Here is a 20,245-nt window from a genome sequence, read left to right as displayed (position 1 = left end):
GGGTTCCAAAGCCCGTCATCAAGATAGGCCCTCGATAACGTGGAGGGCCAGGCCTGCGAGAGGGGGGAGTCTCACAGCGCTAGAAGGTCGGCTTCTATGTTGCTAAGTGAAACAATTGTTAAGTGAGTTTGCCCCAATGTACTTTTCTTGCCACAGTTAAGTGAATCATTGCTTTTGTTAAGTTAGGAACATTGTTGTTAAGTAAATCTGGATTCCCCATTGACTTTGCTAGTCAGAATGTCACAAAAGCTGATCACATGACCCCAGGACACTACAACCGTCATAAATATGAACCACTTGCCAAGCATCTGAATTTTGATCATGTGACCATAGGGATGCTACAATGGTCATAAGTGTGAAAAGCAGTCATAAGTCACTTTTTTTCAGTGCTGTTGTAACTTTGAACAGTCACTAAATGAACTGCTGTAAATTGAGGACTACCTGTACACAATTGTGAAAAACACATTCTTTTATAGGTGGTGTGATCAGCAAAGATGGCTCATTATGAAAACTGGACAAGTGTTAATTAACAAAAATACCCAAAATGTTTGAAAGGAAGCATTTAAACATTATGTAAGATGTGTGATGGATACAAATATGTACTTGTCATGAGTTATTATAATGCAGAAGTAGTTTGTAAGCCAAATCAGCAATTAAAGCATAATTCAAGTGGCAGATAGCTGCAAAGCTTTTCTTGCAGAATAAGACAGCATTTTTCTAAGAATATTACTATATTTCCTACACTTCAGTCAGTTGTGAATTTGTCTGTTGTTTTTATTTAGATTTTGTGGTTGATGCAACACGGAAGGGTAACAAAATAAGATTTGCAAACCATTCAGTCAATCCCAACTGCTATGCAAAAGGTGAATATTTATACAGCAGGAGTATAATAAGCCACTAATTCTCACATACTTTTTAAGCAGAAGGTATTTGTAAAGCCTTTCCTCAACTTCTTTTTTTTTTACAGTTATGATGGTTAATGGAGATCACAGGATAGGCATATTTGCTAAGAGAGCTATTCAGACTGGTGAAGAGCTGTTTTTTGATTACAGGTAGGGCTAATAATGTTAAAACCTAAGTCTGGGTAACAATACATTTCAGTATTTAGGACATGAGAATACTTTTACTAGCTATTAATAATTGATTGCAAAAATATGTGTATTCAGGATTATTACATTGTAAACTTCATAAATTGTTGGACGTAGGGATAACTGATTGCATTTCTATAGTGCCTTTTTGTGCAGTAGTATTCTTGGGGTGACTGGACTTTTTGTGTAAAAAAGAAAAAAAAAGAATTTACAATTTATGGTTTTGATGATTAGAAATGACAGGTGTGTAATCTGTCATTATGTAAAAAAAGGTCATTATGTAACCTTAAGAGAGGTTAAACTATAACTGTACTTGTAACTGCTGTAAAGAATATCAGAACCCATTTTATATTTTTTCTACTTTTTTTCCACTTTTTTTCCCACTTTTAGCTTCCCCCACCCCCTTTTCCATTTTAGTTTGTATTATTGTTATTCAAATTTTTAATAAAATTTTATTAAACAGAATTCTTGGGGCACTTTGTCTTAAAAAAGTCAAATGCAAATGATTTTCCTGCTTCTTCTAGATACAGTCAGGCTGATGCCCTCAAGTATGTAGGCATTGAAAGAGAAATGGAAATCCCTTGATACCAGCTACCTCACCTATAAAACAGCTGCCTTATCTTCAAGAGTTTCTAGTACTGTGGGCAATTTTATTTTAAAAACTGAATGCAATTTGGAATGCAAAAATTGCAAAGTACTGTACCTGTAATTTATAGTAACAGATGCCTTTTCACCAGATGCAACATGTTTTTTACCATTGAACTTTTGCAATAATGCAGTGTGGTTATACTTTGTGAACCTTGAATAAAGGATACTTGAACTTTGAATTAATATTGTTTTTCACCATCTTTAAACAAAGGCTTGGCTAAATGTATAGCTAAAATCTACTAATCACTTTAGCCTGCAGATTACCCATGTTTAGAACTAGTATTTCCACAATTCTAGTTGTTAAATATGGGGGCACATGATTTCCTGTCACTAAGCATATTATATAGCAATAAAGGATCAGTGTAGTTGAAGTATTCTTACATGGTGAATATTTAATTTTTCCTTCCCACTTCAATTAATATCAAAGGAAAAGGATCAAGACTGATTTGAGTGTTATAAAGTCTTACTTGGAAGTACTAGAGATAATGCTGAAAGCAAAACAGTACGCGGTTGTTCTGCCCCAGCTACGGACCCCAAACAACGCAGCACACACAAAGTCCGTTCAAACCTTAGTTTACTAAATAAACCAGTTTTTTACAACAGCTATTAATTAACTGCATTAACAGCCGCCAAGAATTCAAAGAATAATACTGAAAGCTTACTGTGGTTGGCAGAATGCCCAGAAGCAATTTGCAGGAGGCTGATAAGATAAGCAAGACAAGACACGAAGGTATGTGAACTAAGTTGTTCCCTGCAAATTGCTTCAGTCGGCATTCCTCCTTAAATAGGCTAAGGGAGTGGCCAATTAGCCCCAAGCCTTACTTTCAAGGAGACCTCCTCCTGGGGAGCCACTCCTGCCTTTTGGCAGCTCTGTGCACCCGTGCATCGAGAAGAGGTTCCTCCTCTTCGTCCTCTTCACTTAAGGGAGCTTCTGGAGGTTCTGAAGGCCCTGGCTGAATCCCCACCTCTGGCACCACATCTTCTCATTGTCTGACTCGAGTGACAGCTGCACAAGCTGCTGGTGCAGCACCACACCAGCCTCCTCGTTGTCAGAATCAGCTACTGGCTGCACAGGCCGCTGACGGGCCACAACAGCGGTTCACCTGGTTTTCATACCCTGTTTCCCCCAAAATAAGACATCCCCTGATAATAAGCCTAATCGGACTTTTGAGCGCATGGCAATAAGGCCAAGCGCTTATTTCAAGGTTCAAAACATATAAGACAGGGTCTTATTTTCGGGGAAACACAGTAATCATTGTTCCTTTTATTTAAATTTAAGAAATATAAAATCATGTAACTTAATAAAACCAAATGCAACTTGAAGAGCATATGACGGCTGTGGCCAGGGGGGCTTTTTATCAGGTTCGCCTGATTTGCCAGTTGCAGCCCTTTCTGGACCGGGACGCCTTGCACACGGTCACTCATGCCCTTGTCACCTCCCGACTGGACTATTGTAATGCTCTCTACATGGGGCTCCCCTTGAAGAGCACTGGGAGGCTCCAACTGGTCCAGAATGCGGCCGCGCGGGTGTTTATGGGCGCAACCCGTTGTGCCCACGTGACACCCCTCCTGCGCGAGCTGCACTGGCTCCCAGTGGTCTTCCGGGTGCGATTCAAGGTGTTGGTCACCACCTTTAAAGCACTCCATGGCATAGGACCCGGGTACCTCCGAGACTGACTTCTGCCACCAGTAGCCTCCCACCGGCCAGTTCGCTCCCACATCGAGGGTCTCCTCAGGGTGCCATCGGCCAAGTTATGTCGGCTGGCGACACCCAGGGGGAGGGCCTTCTCTGTGGGAGCCCCAGCCCTGTGGAATGAACTGCCCCCGGAAATGCGTAAGATCTCCGACCTCAGGGTATTTCGCTGTGCCCTTAAGACCCTGCTGTTCCGCCAGGCCGGGCTATCAATGTAATGATTTTAAATTGGATGTTTTAAATTTTGGGGGGTTTTAATATTGAGCTGAAATTATTTAATAATTTTAAATTATTTTAATTGTTGGTTGTCTTTGTGTTTTTTAATAGGCTGTACACCGCCCTGAGTCCTTCGGGAGAAGGGCGGTATAGAAATAAAATTATTATTATTATTATTATTATTATTATTATTATTATTATTATTATTATTATTGTTGTTGTTGTTGTTGTTGTTGTTGTTGTTGTTGTTGTTGTACATAAATTTTATTTTTTTATTTATCACACATTAAAAATGAAACACACTATACACATAATTTTTCTTAGCAGATTTCACGTGTTCCCAAATCAGATTCTCTCAAGTGCTGCCAACATGTATAAGTGCTGCCTGGGCAACAGCTTTTCTTTGTATAGCCAATGTATTGATTTAAATGTAGTAGCATGCAACCACCAGTAGCAAAGGTTTCAGATTCCATTCTGTTCTTAAATTAAATGGCATTGGTGTTCATATTTACAAACTTGAAATGTATCAATCCTGAGCAGGTCTGATGTAATTCCAAGACAGGCAGATGGTAGCCCTGGTCTTAAGTTATAAAAACGGAGATCCAGAGTGCAGCAGACCAACAAGTTCCATTTGCTTTCCAACTTGTTACTATTTAAGGGTAACACAGACAGCTGATAAAAACTGTTAAGCCAAATAACTATAGGTGTCCTTTTTACCATTCACACACTCCAAGTATTCCTTCTCTATTAGAATATCAATGCATTTCTGAAAATGGAAAGAAAAACAATTATCCAGACATAATTTCCTTGATGAGGGTGTGACATTGTCCAGATGAGGGTTGTATCAGTCGGATCTGATGCTGGCTGAGTCATAATTTTTGACCATGCCCCTTGCTCCTCCCCTTCAGGCTCAGTTTCGACTCAGTCGGCCTGAGAGAAACATCTCCTGCAGATCTGGCTCTACAGCCCAGGTCTGTTCAATATCACAGTATTTGTAAGCCTTTTTTTGACCACTTATTTTTCTCTATCTTTAAAATTGTTCCTTTTCCTTTAATTTTTTCTAAGGTACCGGTCTACCAGGCTATATATATACCAGGCGGCCATTTTGGAAGACCCATTTTAAAGGGAACTTTTTTCCTTTTATTCCCTTTTTTGTTTTGGTGGGTTTTTTCTGCTCTATTCCACCAACGGTTGTCAAAGGGGCTCAGACCACAATACCACCAACAATTAAAGCGATTTCCTGGTTTTTGAACCAGGATCGCTAAATACGGCCACCGCCCCCACCGCAGCTCCCAGAAACCGCCGATCAGCTGTAGGGCAGCTATTTGAAGTGCCGTGGCAATTTTGAAGGCATTTTTGCCGCTTTGCCACCGAGTCTGCAGCTGAGGTTTGGAATCGCAATTCCTTCCCCTCTTACCACCAACGGAATTTGAGGAGAGTGGCAGTTTTTATTCTTGCCTTTCCCTGTGGCATTTCCAGCCAGCGGTTTGATCGTGGCTGTAGAGGCGCTGAAGAGGTCCGTTTCTAGATTTTCCTAGACAGTCACCTCTGGAGCAGAGTTGAACCTGCTCAGTGTGACCTGGCAGCCATCGCGTTTAACGCCAGAGTCGTCGCCATCTTGTTATCAATCCACATGGCGAAAGTGAAACTAAATCTTTCTCCAGTCTACATCTTGGTCGCAGTGAGTATACTAAAGATGGCGGATCGTTCTTCCCAAGGGGAGGGAAATACTATGTCCACTGGGAAGAAATCGACTTCCAAACGCAAGCACCTTTCCAAAGCAGAGGAAAAGGATTTAGCAAGGAGGCATAAATCCTTAGAGAAGCAAATTAGCGAGGTTCCTGCAACTGTGCCTGGTAAGGAGGCTTCTCCTCCCCCATCTACCCCTCCTCTTCCCATTTCAGCTGTTAGCCAGGCTTGGTCATCGGAGGGAGAGGGAAATGTTCTTCAGCAAGAACAAAGCACCTTACAAAACCCTTTTGCAAGCCAATTAATAACTCCTACAACTCCTGAATTTGGTGGGCATGTGGCAGCAGTTGCTTCTACAAGAGAATTCCCCCATGGCTGTGCAAACTCCTGAAGATCCTTTTAAAAATATGCCAGAAGGATTGAGGATTCTGATTGATCAGGCCATTGCTTCTCGAGTGGCAGCTACCATTCATGGTCACCACTCTGGCTCTGTTATTTCAGAGTGCTCTGCTCATATTAGAGATTCCCCTGCAGTCAGCCTTACTGGTTCACATTCTCCTGCAGCCTCCAGAGCTAGTGAAGCCTTTGTGTTTGAGGAAGAGAGACATTCTGACCTATCAGATGATGAAGGGATAATTCAAGATCAACCTGCCTTTACAGGTTTATTTCCCCCTAATAAATTCAAGTCTTTATTGCATAAGGCTCGCTTAACGGCCGCCTTAAAGGAAGATGACTATCTTAAAGAAATGCAGGAGGCCCAGCAGGGTGGATTACAGGGACTTTTTTCTGAGCCCCCCCTCCCCCGAACTGTGTTATGTTCCAACTCCACAACTGTTCATAGACGTGGTAAAGAAACAGTGGGCTGGGCCTGCAACCATGGCATCTGCACATGGTTCAGATAAGAAATATTATGTGGTTGCTCCAAAGTTTGCTCAACTCTTACAAGTTCCCCCAGTGGACAGCCCTGTAGCAGCCCTTTCCTCTTCATCTTCATATGTGGCAGGGGATACCTCTGAAGGTCTAAGGCCAGAGGACAAAAAATTGGAATTTCTTTTTAAAAAGAACCATCAGGCTGCAGCATGGGTAATTCAATCAGCTTCATCAGCCTCATTTTTAACAGAATTACCATCCTTTGGCTTCAACAGCTACAGGCAAGGGTGCCCCCCAGTGAGGTTCGCCTCCATCAGGATATTAATAAAATCATTGCTGCCACTCAATTTTCAGCTGATGCAACCTTGAATTCAGCCAAATTTGCATCCAGAGCCTTAGCCTCTACAGTTTCAACCCGCAGAATGTTCTGGCTTCGCCAGTGGCCTGCTGACCTTAAGGCCAAATGGTGCTTAGCTGCAGCTCCATATTCTGCAGAAAAATTATTTGGTGAATCGCTTGATCCTCTTCTTGTAGAGACCCGGGACAAGCGAAAGATTTTGCCTTCAACATACAAACGGTCTGAAAGAAGATCCTCTCCATATTACAGGAGAGCTTCCTTTCGTTCCTACTCCCAAGGAGGTCTCTCCAGGCGACCTTCAGGGATCTTATAGGTCTTCGGACCATCAATACTTTCGGGATAGGAACAGGCAATTCCAGTCCAAGCGGCCCTTTCGGGGCTCTGGCTACTGCCAGTCCCGCAGTCGTAAGTGACTCACCGCCAAATCCTCCAATAGGGGGTCGCCTGTCCCTCTTTGCGGACAGGTGGGAAAGGTCAACACCAGACCTCTGGGTCCTTTCAGTAGTGAAATTCGGCCTCCCCCTGGAATTCCTCTCCAAACCTCCAACCCGCTTCCTTCAATGTCCACCTTCCAAAAGCGAATCCAGACGTCAATTGATGAACCAGGCTGTTCAGCACCTCCTGCAGATACACGCCATAGAGGAGGTCCCCCACAAACAGTGGAAACAGGGGTATTACTCCATCCTGTTCATAGTTCCGAAGCGGTCGGGGGGGGGTGGAGAGCCATTCTGGATTTAAAAAATCTCAACTCACACATAGTGTATCGCAGATTCAAAATGTGTTCACTAACCTCTATTCTTCAAGGGATTCATCCCAACGATTTTCTAGTTTCCATAGACCTCATGGAGGCTTACCTTCACATTCCCAACCTGCCAAAGCATCAACAGTATCTCCGATTCAGCTATGCAGGAAAGCATTTCCAATACCAGGCTCTTCCCTTCGGGCTGGCATCTGCACCAAGAGTATTCACAAAGGTCCTGGCAGTCGTAGCAGCTCACCTGAGAGAAAAAACGGTAAGGCTCCAGGCTTACCTGGATGATATTCTGATTCAGGCTCACTCTCAAGAACAAGCCTTACACGACTTGAACCTCACGATCTGAACCTTGAACGATCATGGGTTCCTGGTCAACTACAAAAAGAGTCACTTAGTGCTAGTCACCAGGATCACCCATCTTGGCGCCATCATCGACGCAGGTCAAGGGACCGTCTACCTGTCCTTGGAACGGAGGTCAGACATCAGGGACCTAGTGACTCATGTTCGCAAAAACCCATCAGTTCCATTGGCCACTTTATCCAAGCTCCTAGGCAAGATTGTTTCCTGCGTTCAGATCGGTCCATGGGCGCACCTTCACGCCTGCCACTTACAGTGGTTCCTGCTTCCCTTTCAATGGAAACGCCAAGCTCACACCATGTCGACAGAGTTCCACTCTCAGTCAGGCGATCGCTATATTGGTGGACATCGCCTTCTATAGACAAGGGGTGCCTCTTCATGAATCATGACCGGCTTGTACTCACTACAGATGCCAGCCTTCATGGATGGGGAGCTCATCTCGCATCGCACGTAGCTCAAGGCCGTTGGTCTGCCTCCGACCTCACCAACCCTATCAACTGGCTGGAGCTGAAGGCCATTTGCCTCGCCCTCACGCAATTTCAACAGTTTGTGCAAAACCGTCGTGTTCTGGTGTTGACAGACAATATGGCGGCGAAGGCACATGTCAACCGTCAGGGGGGTACCTACTCGAAGCGTCTCATGGAGGAATCATTTCGCCTAGGCAAGTGGGCAGAGCAACATCTCCTCTCCATCAGAGCGGACCACATAGCAGGGACTGAAAACACACAAGCAGATTTCCTCAGCAGGACCAGGGTGGACAACACAGAATGGCAGATCCATCCCGACATATTCCAACAGATGTGCAACAGGTTCGGCATTCCAGCCATAGATCTCTTCGCCACAAACCTGAACACCCAGCTTCCTTGCTTCTTCTCGAGGTTCCCGATGCCGGGGGCGGAAGGGGTCAACGCTCTCCATCTCACCTGGCCGCCAGGTCTTCACTACGCCTTCCCACCGCTGCCTCTGATTCCGGCTCTGATTCGGAAGGTCATCACTGACAGGGCAGAAATTATCCTTGTGGCTCCACACTGGCCACGCTGTCCGTGGTTTGCAGACCTAGTCGGTCTCTCCACATCTCACCCTTGGAGGATTCCACCAGACCAGATTGTGCTGCGTCAGGGAACCCTTCTTCATCCGGACCCTCAGTGGCTCCAACTGACTGCATGGCACTTGAGGGGGGCCGTCTAAGGTGGGACAATTATTTGGAGAGGGTGATTCACATTGTTCAAGCCTGTAGATGTAGATCCACAGTCAGACTCTACAGTATCACCTGGCTCACCTTTTATAGGTGGTGTCGATCCCGACAGATAGACCCTGTTTCAGCCTCACCTTCCCAAATCCTAGAGTTCCTCCGGGATGGGTTTGACCATGGCCTGGCCCATAGCACCCTTCGGAGATATGTGGCGGCTCTGTCTACGGCCTTGTCCAGTCCATCTGGGCAGCCACTCACTCAGCACCCTGTGATAAAAAAGTTCCTGCGAAGAGCCAGGCTCTTACGGCCCTCCTCAATTCATAGATTTGTAAGCCGCCCTGAGTCTCCGGAGAAGGGCGGCATATAAATCAAATTTAAAAAAAAATAGATATCCTACTTGGGATTTGCCCAAGGTCCCTAACACATTAACTGAGGCTCCCTTTGAACCCCTCCGCACAGTCCACCTTCGTTTCCTCACCCTTAAAGTAGCCTTCCTCATAGCCATAACATCAGCCCGTCGCATTTCGGAGCTGGCAGCCCTCTCAGTTAGGGAGGATCTCTGTGTTTTCCGGCCGGACACAGTTATTTTGAGATTGGACCCCTCACTTATACCTAAAGTTAATTCCCTTTTTCACAGGGCTCAGTAGGTTATTCTACCCAATTTCTGCCCACGGCCCTCTCTTACCTTGGAGCGAAGGTGGCATACCTTAGATGTACAGAGGGCTCTAAAAATTTACATCAAAAGAACTGCCCCTTTCAGAAAATCCGAGGCCTTATTCGTTTCCTTCTTACCAAGTTCCCTAGGGTACAAGGTCTACTCTGCTACAATTGGTCGCTGGATCAGGGCTTGCATCGCCTCAGCATATCAGGCCCAGGTGATCCCTGTTCCCAGTCGCATTACTGCCCACTCCACTTGGAGTGCTGCTACTTCAGCAGCTTGGCCGACCCAGGCCTCCCTTGAGGAGGTCTGCAGGGCGGCCACCTGGTCTACCCCCTCACCATTCATACGTCAGTACAAGATAGATGTTTTTGCTTCTGCTGAAGCGTCATTTGGCAGGAGGGTTTTGCAGCAGGTGCACCATGAAAGGGTCTCTCCAGGCCCTTCGACGTCCCGCCCTTGAGACTGCCAAAACTTTGGTATGTCCCTCATCTGGACAATGTCACACCCTCATCAAGGAAATTGGGCATTGGTCTTACCTTAAATGCCAGATTTCTTGATTGGGGTGACATTGTCTAGCCCCTCCCTCTGTCTCAGTGCCTGTACAGTTTATTGTTCTTGTTCAAGTAGTTTCTTTCCAGTTGTCCTGTTGGACCGGTTTCTATACCTGACGATGGTTCCTGTTGGAGAGCCTTCTTGTGGCCTTTTTTCGTTGAAACTGAGCCTGAAGGGGAGGAGCAAGGGGCGTGGTAAAAAATTATGACTCAGCCAGTGTCAGATCCGACTGATACAACCCTCATCTGGACAATGTCACCCCAATCAAGAAATCTGGCATTTAAGGTAAGACCAATGCCCATTTTCAACCACTTTCATCCTGTGACTCATTTTGGTGGAAGTGTTTAACAAGCTTTAACAACAATGTAACTATTAAAGACACATGAAACAAGTAACAAAACTTTACTTAACCTGACATAAAGAACAATTTGACACAGGGAGCTATAGCGAGAGAGGCTGGAAAAAACGGCAACTCCATAGCCTGTTAGTATCAAAAATCTTAAAGAAGAGATTCATGTCTCCAAGCGGTGACATGCTCCGGCCCCCAATGCTCTTCTCGTTCCCTGGGTTGTCCGGAGTCTCAGAGCCTGGGTCTTAGGCTGATGCTGTGCAACGCCAGGTCCGTGGCTAATAAAGGTTATTGTAAAGGAAGGTCTTGATCCTAGGGAGGCCACTGTACCTCAGATAGCCGGTTGTGAGTCTCTCCTTGTGAAGTGGGGCCATGGGAGGCAGATGGGCCTGCTGGTTACGTACCTGGCTCCTTGCTGCGTGGCAGCGACCTGCCCGAGCTCCTCAATGTTATAGCCGGGGTGGTGGTTGATACCCCCAGGCTTTTAGTCATGGGGGATTTCAACCTGCCGTCCATCGGTGAAGCATCTGAGGTGGCTCGGGAGTTCATGGCTTCCATGACGGCCATGGACCTGACCCAGTTAATTCAGGGCCCGACTCACATAGGAGGAAACACGCTGGGCTTGGTTTTCATCTCTGGTCAGTGGTTGAATGGCTTAGATACAGGGGATATAGTTATTGAACCCTTGTCATGGTCAGACCATTCTCTCCTTAGACTTGACTTCCTGACCGCTATGCCCCACCGCAGGGAGGCGGAACCGATCAGGTGGTTCCGCCCCAGGCACCTGATGGATCCTGATAGGTTCCGAATGGAGCTTGGGCCATTTCCTGAGACTCTGGCTCGCGACTCGACGGAAGACCTGGTGGCTGCCTGGGATAGGGCGGCCGCTGGTGCTTTAGATCGGGTCATGCCTTTGCGGCCTCTGACCCGGCACCGAATCTGCCCAGCTCCTCGGTTCTCCGAGGAGCTGAGGGGGATGAAACGCCGGAAAAGACACCTAGAGAGTAGTTGGAGGGCCAGTCGCTCCGAATCTGACCGTACACTAGTGAGGTCTTATATCAAGACCTACTTAGTGGCGATAAAGGCGGCGAAGTGTAATTACTTTTCCGCTCTTATCGCATCGGCAGAAAATCGCCCAGCTGCCTTGTTTAGGGTGACTCGCTCCCTTCTCCATCTGGGAGCGCGGGAAGACCCCTTGCAAGGTCGTGCTGAGGATTTTGCGCATTATCTGCACGATAAAGTCGCTCAAATTCGGGAAGGCTTGGACTCTGACTGGGTAGGTACAGGCGGGTTGTCCGAGGTCTGTCTTGAGATGGTTATCTGGGATGAGTTTGACCCTGTGACTCCCGAGGACGTGGACAGGATGCTGGGGAGGTTGAACGCAACCACATGTTTATTGGACCCGTGTCCCTCCTGGTTGGTGCTGGCTACCCGGGAGGTTACATGAGGCTGGCTCCAGAGGATTATAAATGCTTCCTTGAGTGAGGGGTTCTTGCCTCCCGCCTTGAAAGAGGCGGTGGTGAGGCCCCTCCTCAAGAAGCCCTCTCTGGACCCAGCTGTTTTAGCAAACTATCGTCCAGTTTCCAACCTTCACTTCTTGGCGAAGGTTGTTGAGAGTGTGGTTGCGCGACAGCTCCCGCAGTACCTGGATGAAACCGTCTATCTAGATCCGTTCCAGTCCGGCTTCAGGCCCGGGTACAGCACGGAAACGGCATTGGTCGCGTTGGTTGATGATCTCTGGAGGGCTCGGGACAGAGGTTGCTCCTCTGTTCTGGACCTATTAGACCTCTCAGCGGCTTTTAATACCATCGACCATGGTATCATGCTGCACCGGTTGGAGGGGTTGGGAGTGGGAGGCACTGTTTTACGGTGGTTCTCCTCCTATCTCTCCGACCGGTCGCAGTCTGTGTTGGCTGGAGGGCAGAGGTCGACCTCAAGGCACTTGGTTTGTGGGGTGCCACAAGGGTCGGTCCTCTCGCCTCGCCTGTTCAACATTTATGTGAGATGGTTGGCTTACACGATGAGGAAAAAACAGAAATCACGTATTATAGATAAAATAGAATTTAGAGGTAAAGAGATTTATCAACAGAATTTAATAAAAAAGGCTTTTTTGGAGTTTTACACAAAATTATATGCTAAAGATGCAATTCAAGATGTTGATATTGATAGATATCTAAAGATGGAGATTCCTGAATTAACGTTGGAACAGAGAGATAGATTGAATCAGCCAATAACTTCTGAGGAAATTGTTGGAGCAATTAAACAATTAAAAATAGGTAAGGCTCCGGGAACAGATGGACTAACAGCTGTTTATTATAAACATTTACAATCCGAAATGTTAGAACCACTAAAAATTTTATTTAATAAGATACAATTAGGAGGAGGAGTACCACCTTCTTGGAAAACAGCCTTTGTTTCACTAATTCCAAAGGAGGACCGAAATTCCATTAAACCGGAGAATTTCAGGCCAATTTCACTTCTGAATACTGATTATAAGATTTTTGCTAAAATATTAGCTAATAGACTAATGCCAGTTATGCAACAAATAATTCACAATGATCAATCAGGGTTTATAAAAGGTAGACAAATGAGATATAATGTTAGACAAATTGTAAACTTATTGGAATATTTGGAAAAAAATAATCAAGTCCCTGCAGCGTTTATATTCTTGGATGCAGAGAAGGCATTTGATCGTTTGAACTGGCAATTTTTGTTTAAAATAATAGAGAAAATGCACTTTGGGGAATATTTTACACAATCAATTAGAGCGATATACCAGCAGCAATCAGCACAAATCATAGTTAATGGAGGTTTAACAGAGGCTTTTAAAATTGAGAAAGGAACAAGACAGGGGTGTCCTCTGTCCCCACTATTATTTATTTTGACTTTGGAGGTATTACTGAATAAGATACGTGATTCACAAAAATTGAAGGGTATTGTAATTAGACAACAAGATTACAGATTAAGAGCCTTTGCAGATGATTTGGTTATTACCTTATCTCAACCTATAGAGTCGGCTCCATACATATTGGATATAATTAATCAATATGGGAAAGTATCAGGATTTAAAGTTAATTCACATAAGACAAAGATGATAGTTAAAAATATGACTACATTTGAAAGAGACAAATTAGCAAGATTAACAGATTTTGAAATAGTTAAAAAGGTTAAATATCTAGGGGTATACATAGCAGCTTCAAATACAAAATTATACAAAAACAATTATGAGGTACTTTGGCAGAAGGTACAGAAGGATATGGAAAATTGGAAAAAATTACAGTTGTCTTTATTGGGAAGAATTGCAGCAATTAAAATGAATGTTTTACCTAGATTTTTATTTCTGTTCCAAATGATACCTGTGCTTAAGAAAGATGAAAATCTGAGAGAATGGCAGAAAGGTGTTAATACTTTTATTTGGGCTGGGAAAAAACCCAGAATAAAAATGAAAATTATACAAGATACACGTGAAAGAGGGGGTCTTAAAATGCCTAATTTAAGATTATATTATGAAGCAGCGGTTTTATCACAAATCAGTGATTGGTTTAATTTAACTGAGGGGAGAATTTTGAATTTAGAAGGTTATGATTTGTTATATGGATGGCATGCCTATTTGTTATATGACAAAAAAGTGGATAAAGTATTTAAGGTTCATATATTAAGAAATGCTTTGTTAAGGGTTTGGAAAAAATATCAATATAAGTTAAATTATAAGATACCTTTATGGGCAAATCCTAGACATGCAATAGAAAATATAAGTATAGAACAAAAACAGGAGGTGATTACTTATAAAGAGCTTCTTATTATGGAAAGGGGGGTAATGTATTTGAAATCTTTAGATATACTGAGAGAAGAAGGTATAATTTATACATGGTTTCAGTATGGTCAACTTCAAGCTAGATGGAAGGAAGATCAAAAAATTGGCTTTGTGCAAAATGAGGAGAATTTGGTAAAACAAATTAGAGATCAAAAACAAATGCATATTAAAAGGTTGTATAATGCTTTATTGGAAATAGATTCTGAGACGGAATTGGTTAAAGACTGTATGATTAAATGGGCACAAAATTTTCAAGAGCCAGTAATGATGGAAACTTGGGAAAAGATTTGGATTAGAAATGTGAAATTTACACAAGCACAAAATTTAAGAGAAAATTTTTATAAAATGTTTTATAGATGGCATTTAGATCCTAAAAAATTATCATGTATGTATTCTAATGTGCAAGCTAAATGTTGGAGATGTGACTGTGATGATGCAACTTATTATCATATATGGTGGACTTGTAGAAAAATCAAAGCATTTTGGATAAAGATTTGGTGGGTGATGCAGAATATTCTTAAAAAGAGACTGAAATTTACTCCACAGTTGTTCTTACTGGGTATAACTACGGACTGTACAGTTGCAGAGACTAAATTGATTTTGAACTTGATAACAGCAGCAAGATTGCTGGTAGCACAATACTGGAAGAAGGACTTTTTGCCTACTATTGATGACTGGATACTGAAAGTAACTAATTTAGCTGAAATGGCTAAAATTTCAGCATATCTGAAGGATCACACACAAGAAAGGTACATACAGGACTGGAGAAGATGGATTGATTATATACAAAATAAGTATCAGACCAAAAAATATCAAATAGCTTATGAATGATTTCTTTTATTTGTATAAGCGTTATATAAGTGACATTAGAAGTATTATGTTTAAGAAATAGGATTTTATATATGGGGGGTTAAGAATTTTTTTTATAGGGATGTTAGTTTAATGATTGGTTATGCAATTTAGATTATTGTTAAAGATCAATAGAAATACCTTGTGTTCTGCTCTGGGAAGTCGGGGAGGGGGAGGGGGGGGTTGTGGGGGGTTGTGGGGGGTTGTGGGGAAAATATGTTTGTTTTTAAAACTTTTTCAATAAAAAAAAAAAACATTTATGTGAAGCCGCTGGGCGAGATCATCTGTGGTTTTGGGGTGCAGTGCCATCTGTACGCTGATGACACCCAGCTGTACATCTCCACCCCAGACCACCCCAACGATGCCCTTGAAGTGATGTCCCGGTGCCTGGAGGCGGTGCGGGTCTGGATGGGGAGGAACAGGCTCCGACTCAATCCCTCCAAGACTGAGTGGCTGTGGCTGCCGGCGTCCCGATATAGTCAGCTGGTGCCATCGCTGACTATTGGGGGCGAGACATTGGCCCCCACGGAGAGGGCGCGTAACTTGGGTGTCCTCCTGGATGCACGGCTGTCTTTAGAAGAGCATTTGATGGCCGTGGCCAGGGGGGCTTTCTATCAGGTTCGCCTGATACGCCAGTTGCGCCCCTTTCTGGATCGGGACTCCCTATGCACGGTCACTCATGTCCTTGTTACTTCCCGCCTCGACTACTGCAACGCTCTCTACATGGGGCTCCCCTTGAGGAGCACTCGGAGGCTCCAACTGGTGCAGAATGCAGCCGCGCGGGTACTTATGGGGGCGACATGGCGCTCCCACGTGACACCTCTCCTGCGCAAGCTGCATTGGCTTCCGGTGGTCTTCCGAGTGCGCTTCAAGGTGTTGGTTCTCATCTTCAAAGCGCTCCATGGCTTAGGACCCAGTTATTTACGAGACCACCTTCTGCCTCCGATAACCTCCCACCGGCCAACACGCTCCCACAGAGAGGGTCTCCTCAGGGTGCCGTCTGTCAGGCAATGTCGGCTGGTGACCCCCCGGGGAAGAGCCTTCTCTGTGGGGGCACCCGCCCTCTGGAATGAGCTACCCCCAGGGATACGACTAATCCCGGACCTCCGGACCTTCCGCCGGGCCCTGAAGACTTTTTTATTTCAGCAAGCCGGGCTGGGTTAAAAAATTTTTAATTGGGTGAATTTTATGGGTTAACGGGGTTTTAAATTGGAGAAGCCTAAGATAATTTAATTTTGTTTTAATGTATTTTAATATTTGTATTGTGTGTTTTTAATTCTGGCTGTTCACCGCCCCGAGTCCTTCGGGAGAGGGGGCGGTATAAAAATTTAATAAATAAATAAATAAATAAATGAATAAATAAATAAATAAATAAATAAATAAATAAATAAATAAAGTGCACATATTGCACCTACCAAAAATAAAGGATTGATTTTATCACCTAATAAGAACAATGGAGGGGGGAGTTCCAAAAGGGGAATTGAAGTACAAATACGGACTAAAAGTTGTTGAGTTTGATTACAACACAATAACTACAATTCTGTACAGTTTAAACATTTTTATTGAAACTGTTCAAATTGTCCCTGGTTTAAACTATTGTGATACCAAATATTTTCCAATATGGAAAACAGTTTTCCTGTTAAGCAGCCTTCTTGCAAATGAGTACATGAGCATTTGCCAAGCTAAGAAAGACTTCTACCTTCCAGCCACTACTAGATAGCTCTACAGACAAACCTTTATTACTGGGACTCGTGGTTTGAATCTCGATGACAGATGGGTAAGTACTTTTCCAAGCAACTGCTGATGTTTAAGGACTTTTCTCATCTTCATAATCCTTACAATAGCAGCCTATAACATGCACAAAAAAGGTTTTAGAGTTACAGCCCATCCTCAATCAACAAATACTACTTTATAGACTTATCGTCACTGAAGCGGTGATTGTTATTTTAAAGATGGATGAATGCTATAGCAAGAATGTCCTTTGATTGCATGAGCATTTCACAAGAAAAATCTTTGCTAGCATGCAATCTCGAGGCACTTAAATACATCCCACATACCTATAATAGTCTGTCTCTGAGTCTGCCCTGTGAACAGTACTATAAGGACATCTTTGATCAGAATACACATGCAAATGAATTAAACACAAATGTCAAGTTAATAAGCTGCTGCCTCAGGCCAGAGAAATAAAAAATAAACTTGAGTATTTTTTTAAAAAAAACATGTTTTATTTGCAGTTTTCTTTTCACACCATACATATTTTGTGGACAGTGTATTGACTGGGTCAAGCCTTTTTTAAAGAACGCTAACAATAATAATAGAAATAAGTATGTGTAATCCTAATCTTCCAACTTCAACAATAATATTCTCTCTTCATAATCCTTTATAATTTCCCCCATTAATTCATTTAAACATAGATAACATTTCTTTGCGCCATGTATTTGTTATCCCCTACTAAATTACTATTATTTAATATTTTAAGAATCACTCATTATTCCACCATAACTTCAATATTCCTAATGTGTAGGATTACTAATAATGCCAAATATTTTTTTTATTAAAGAGTTTTACAAAACAAAAAACATTTTTACAAGAAAAACATAAACCGTTTGCGATCTTTCCATATATGGATTGTACAATCACATTTGCAATTTAACAACCTCTTTAAAAAGAAACAATTACGTAAACTCCAAGAACCTCTCCAGATTCTTTACACATATTTTCCCTTCCCTCCTCCCCCCTCCTCCCCCAACCCTTCCCCCCCCCGGACTTCCCAGAGCAAATATAGGATATAGCATCTAACAAACATATATATAAAAAAAAAGAAAAAGAAAGAAAGAGAAAAAAAAACTTTAACTCCCCTTGTTCATATCTAAATATAACTATTTAAACCAATTATTATTTAAAAGTAATCAATCCAACTTCTTTCTTATCCGTTCTTCAATAATAAGCAAGTCTTCTTTCTTCCAGCATTACACAATCAGAACCCCGTTACAATTAACCATCACATCTCCAACCCTTACATATATTAACACATTAGCAAAATATTTTAACCAATCTCAAATAAAATATATTGTAAAAAACCTTATTTTTACTTTTTGCCCCACAAACTTATATTGATTCTGCCTGGAAACATTCCTTGCTTAATAACTTTATACAAACTTATTCATCTTGTTCTCTACAAATCCATTACGTATAATCAAATAACATCTTCACTATTTAAAGTCTATAAAAATATTATAAAAACCTTCCCTCAACTCTTGCACCATTTTTAACCCATAAGCTTATAAACATAACATTATTTAATATAACTTTTCTAGACAAATCATATCCCTAAATATAAGTAAATCATTCATTTTCACTATAGTATAACTTTTCAAAACAAATCATATCCCTAAATGCAGGTATAATCATTCATTTTCACTATTACTATCCTCCCCCAACAAAAAGATTGTAATTTTTCCATCTCCATTTTTTCCTAACTTTTTTGTGAACTTTCTTTTTCAGTCTTATTCCTCCACCTTCATCTTGTTCTCTTCGCAAAGTAGTTCCTCTCAGTGAACACATCTCCTTAACTGCGATTAAGAATCCATTTTTGTAAAAAAATTGTAAAGTTCCACTTCGAATCTTCTTTCTTATATTAGGAATCCCAACACCTCCAATTGACTGTAACAAAGCCTTTGGGGAAATCTCACTCAGTATTTCCTGATTACGCTCCTTCAAGCCTCTCAGCCTTTCCTTCTTAATTTGAGAAACATCCATTCCATTTCCCGGAGGCGCACTAAACTGAATTTCTTTCACCTCTTCATTCAGCAATTCACTGTTATTTAGCAACTGAAATATCTTCGCTTGACTCTTTGTTTCAAACTTGAATAAAATCCTTTTAAAAAAGTCCTTCAATTCTCTCCACTATCACAGAGGTAAATGATTCTAATATTTCTTTAAAGAGATCCCCAATCAGTATTTGTGTCTTTAATGATGTTTGTAATAGTGAATCTTCAAGACTTTCAATAAAGCCAGCCATTTCTCTTTTTCTTTTTCTCCAACCACCTTGAACAATGCTGGATGTTAACAGCTTTAACGAGAGTTAAGTTTCACTTTCACGCCCTATTAAGCACAAGCGCCATTTTCTTCCTTCCTTCAATCAACTTCCAAAAGTAACAATTTAAGCATGGAATTAAGGGCTTGTTACTTGCAATTGTCTGCTCTCCTGTCTTCACTCCGTCTGCGTAGATAAACAACTTAAATCTCAATAAAGATTGCAGAGACGGTCGCAACGTTTTTTTCTGCTTAAAGCAGAAGCTCCCTGGATCTCGGAATTTCACCGGATTTCCTGGGGAGCTCTCACCCTCCTAGCCCCCAAAGCTATTTCAGGGGCTTTCGGGGAGCTCTACCCCCATCCGATTGCTCTCCTTTCCCTCTTCTTCCGAGGGAAAGATTTTCCAGCCGTTGGACAGCTGATTTGCACTGTCAGAACGGCTAACAAGATCACAGGGCTGGCGCTCCAAGAAAGAGCGTCCAGCAACGTCGGCGGTGCTGGTGGAAGTCTTCAATAATGCCAAATATTAACAATATTTAATCAATCCCAGGAGTGTATCTCAAAATCCCCACAATTTCTAATCCTTAATATTTTAAATTCACAATATACTTTAACACACTATATATTTATTTATTTATATTTATTTTATTGCAATTTATATGCCGCCCTTCTCCCGAAGGACTCAGGGCGGCTTACAAGATAAAAATTCAACAATATGAATTAAATATAAATTAAAATCCAATTAAAATTAATTAAAATTATTACAATGTAAAAAACCCCCCTCAACGGGTCAGTCCATTTGATGAAAAAGCCACGTCTTCAGTTCGCGGTGGAAGGAGAGGAGGTCGGGGGCTGTCCTAAGCCCAGTGGGCAAACTGTTCCAGAGGGTCGGCGCTCCCACAGAGAACACTCTCCCCTTGGGGGCCGCCAGCCGACATTGTCTGACTGACGGCACCCTGAGGAGGCCCGCTCTGTGAGAGTGCACAGGACGATGGGAGGATGGCAGAAGATGGTCCTGCAAGTACCCCGGGCCTAAGCCATGTTATTAATGTTAATAATACAATTAAATTACCTAATCCTAAATTTCCATCTACTAATCTTAGCTTATTTTTAGTTATA

At 42.7% G+C, this 20,245-nt stretch overlaps 1 protein-coding gene across 1 annotated transcript in view; it reads left to right on the top strand.

Moving 5' to 3' along the window:
* The window catches only part of EZH2 (enhancer of zeste 2 polycomb repressive complex 2 subunit), a 480,973-nt gene extending 479,174 nt beyond the window's left edge, over window positions 1–1,799 (top strand). Inside the window, exons 18-20 of the mRNA XM_070944564.1 lie at window positions 783–863; window positions 968–1,052; window positions 1,613–1,799. Of these exons, the coding sequence (XP_070800665.1) occupies window positions 783–863; window positions 968–1,052; window positions 1,613–1,673 (227 nt within the window). The 3' untranslated portion in view covers window positions 1,674–1,799. The remainder of the gene's footprint in view (window positions 1–782; window positions 864–967; window positions 1,053–1,612) is intronic.
* Window positions 1,800–20,245: the final 18,446 nt, after the last annotated feature.

The sequence above is a fragment of the Pituophis catenifer genome, unplaced genomic scaffold (genome assembly GCF_029215685.1).
Source record: "Pituophis catenifer annectens isolate HBS135680 unplaced genomic scaffold, rPitCat1.0.hap2 SCAF_5, whole genome shotgun sequence".
In the NCBI taxonomy this organism is placed as follows: Eukaryota; Metazoa; Chordata; class Lepidosauria; order Squamata; family Colubridae; genus Pituophis; species Pituophis catenifer.
Note: the sequence above shows the minus strand (reverse complement) of the source record. Positions and strands in the feature narration are given on the sequence as shown.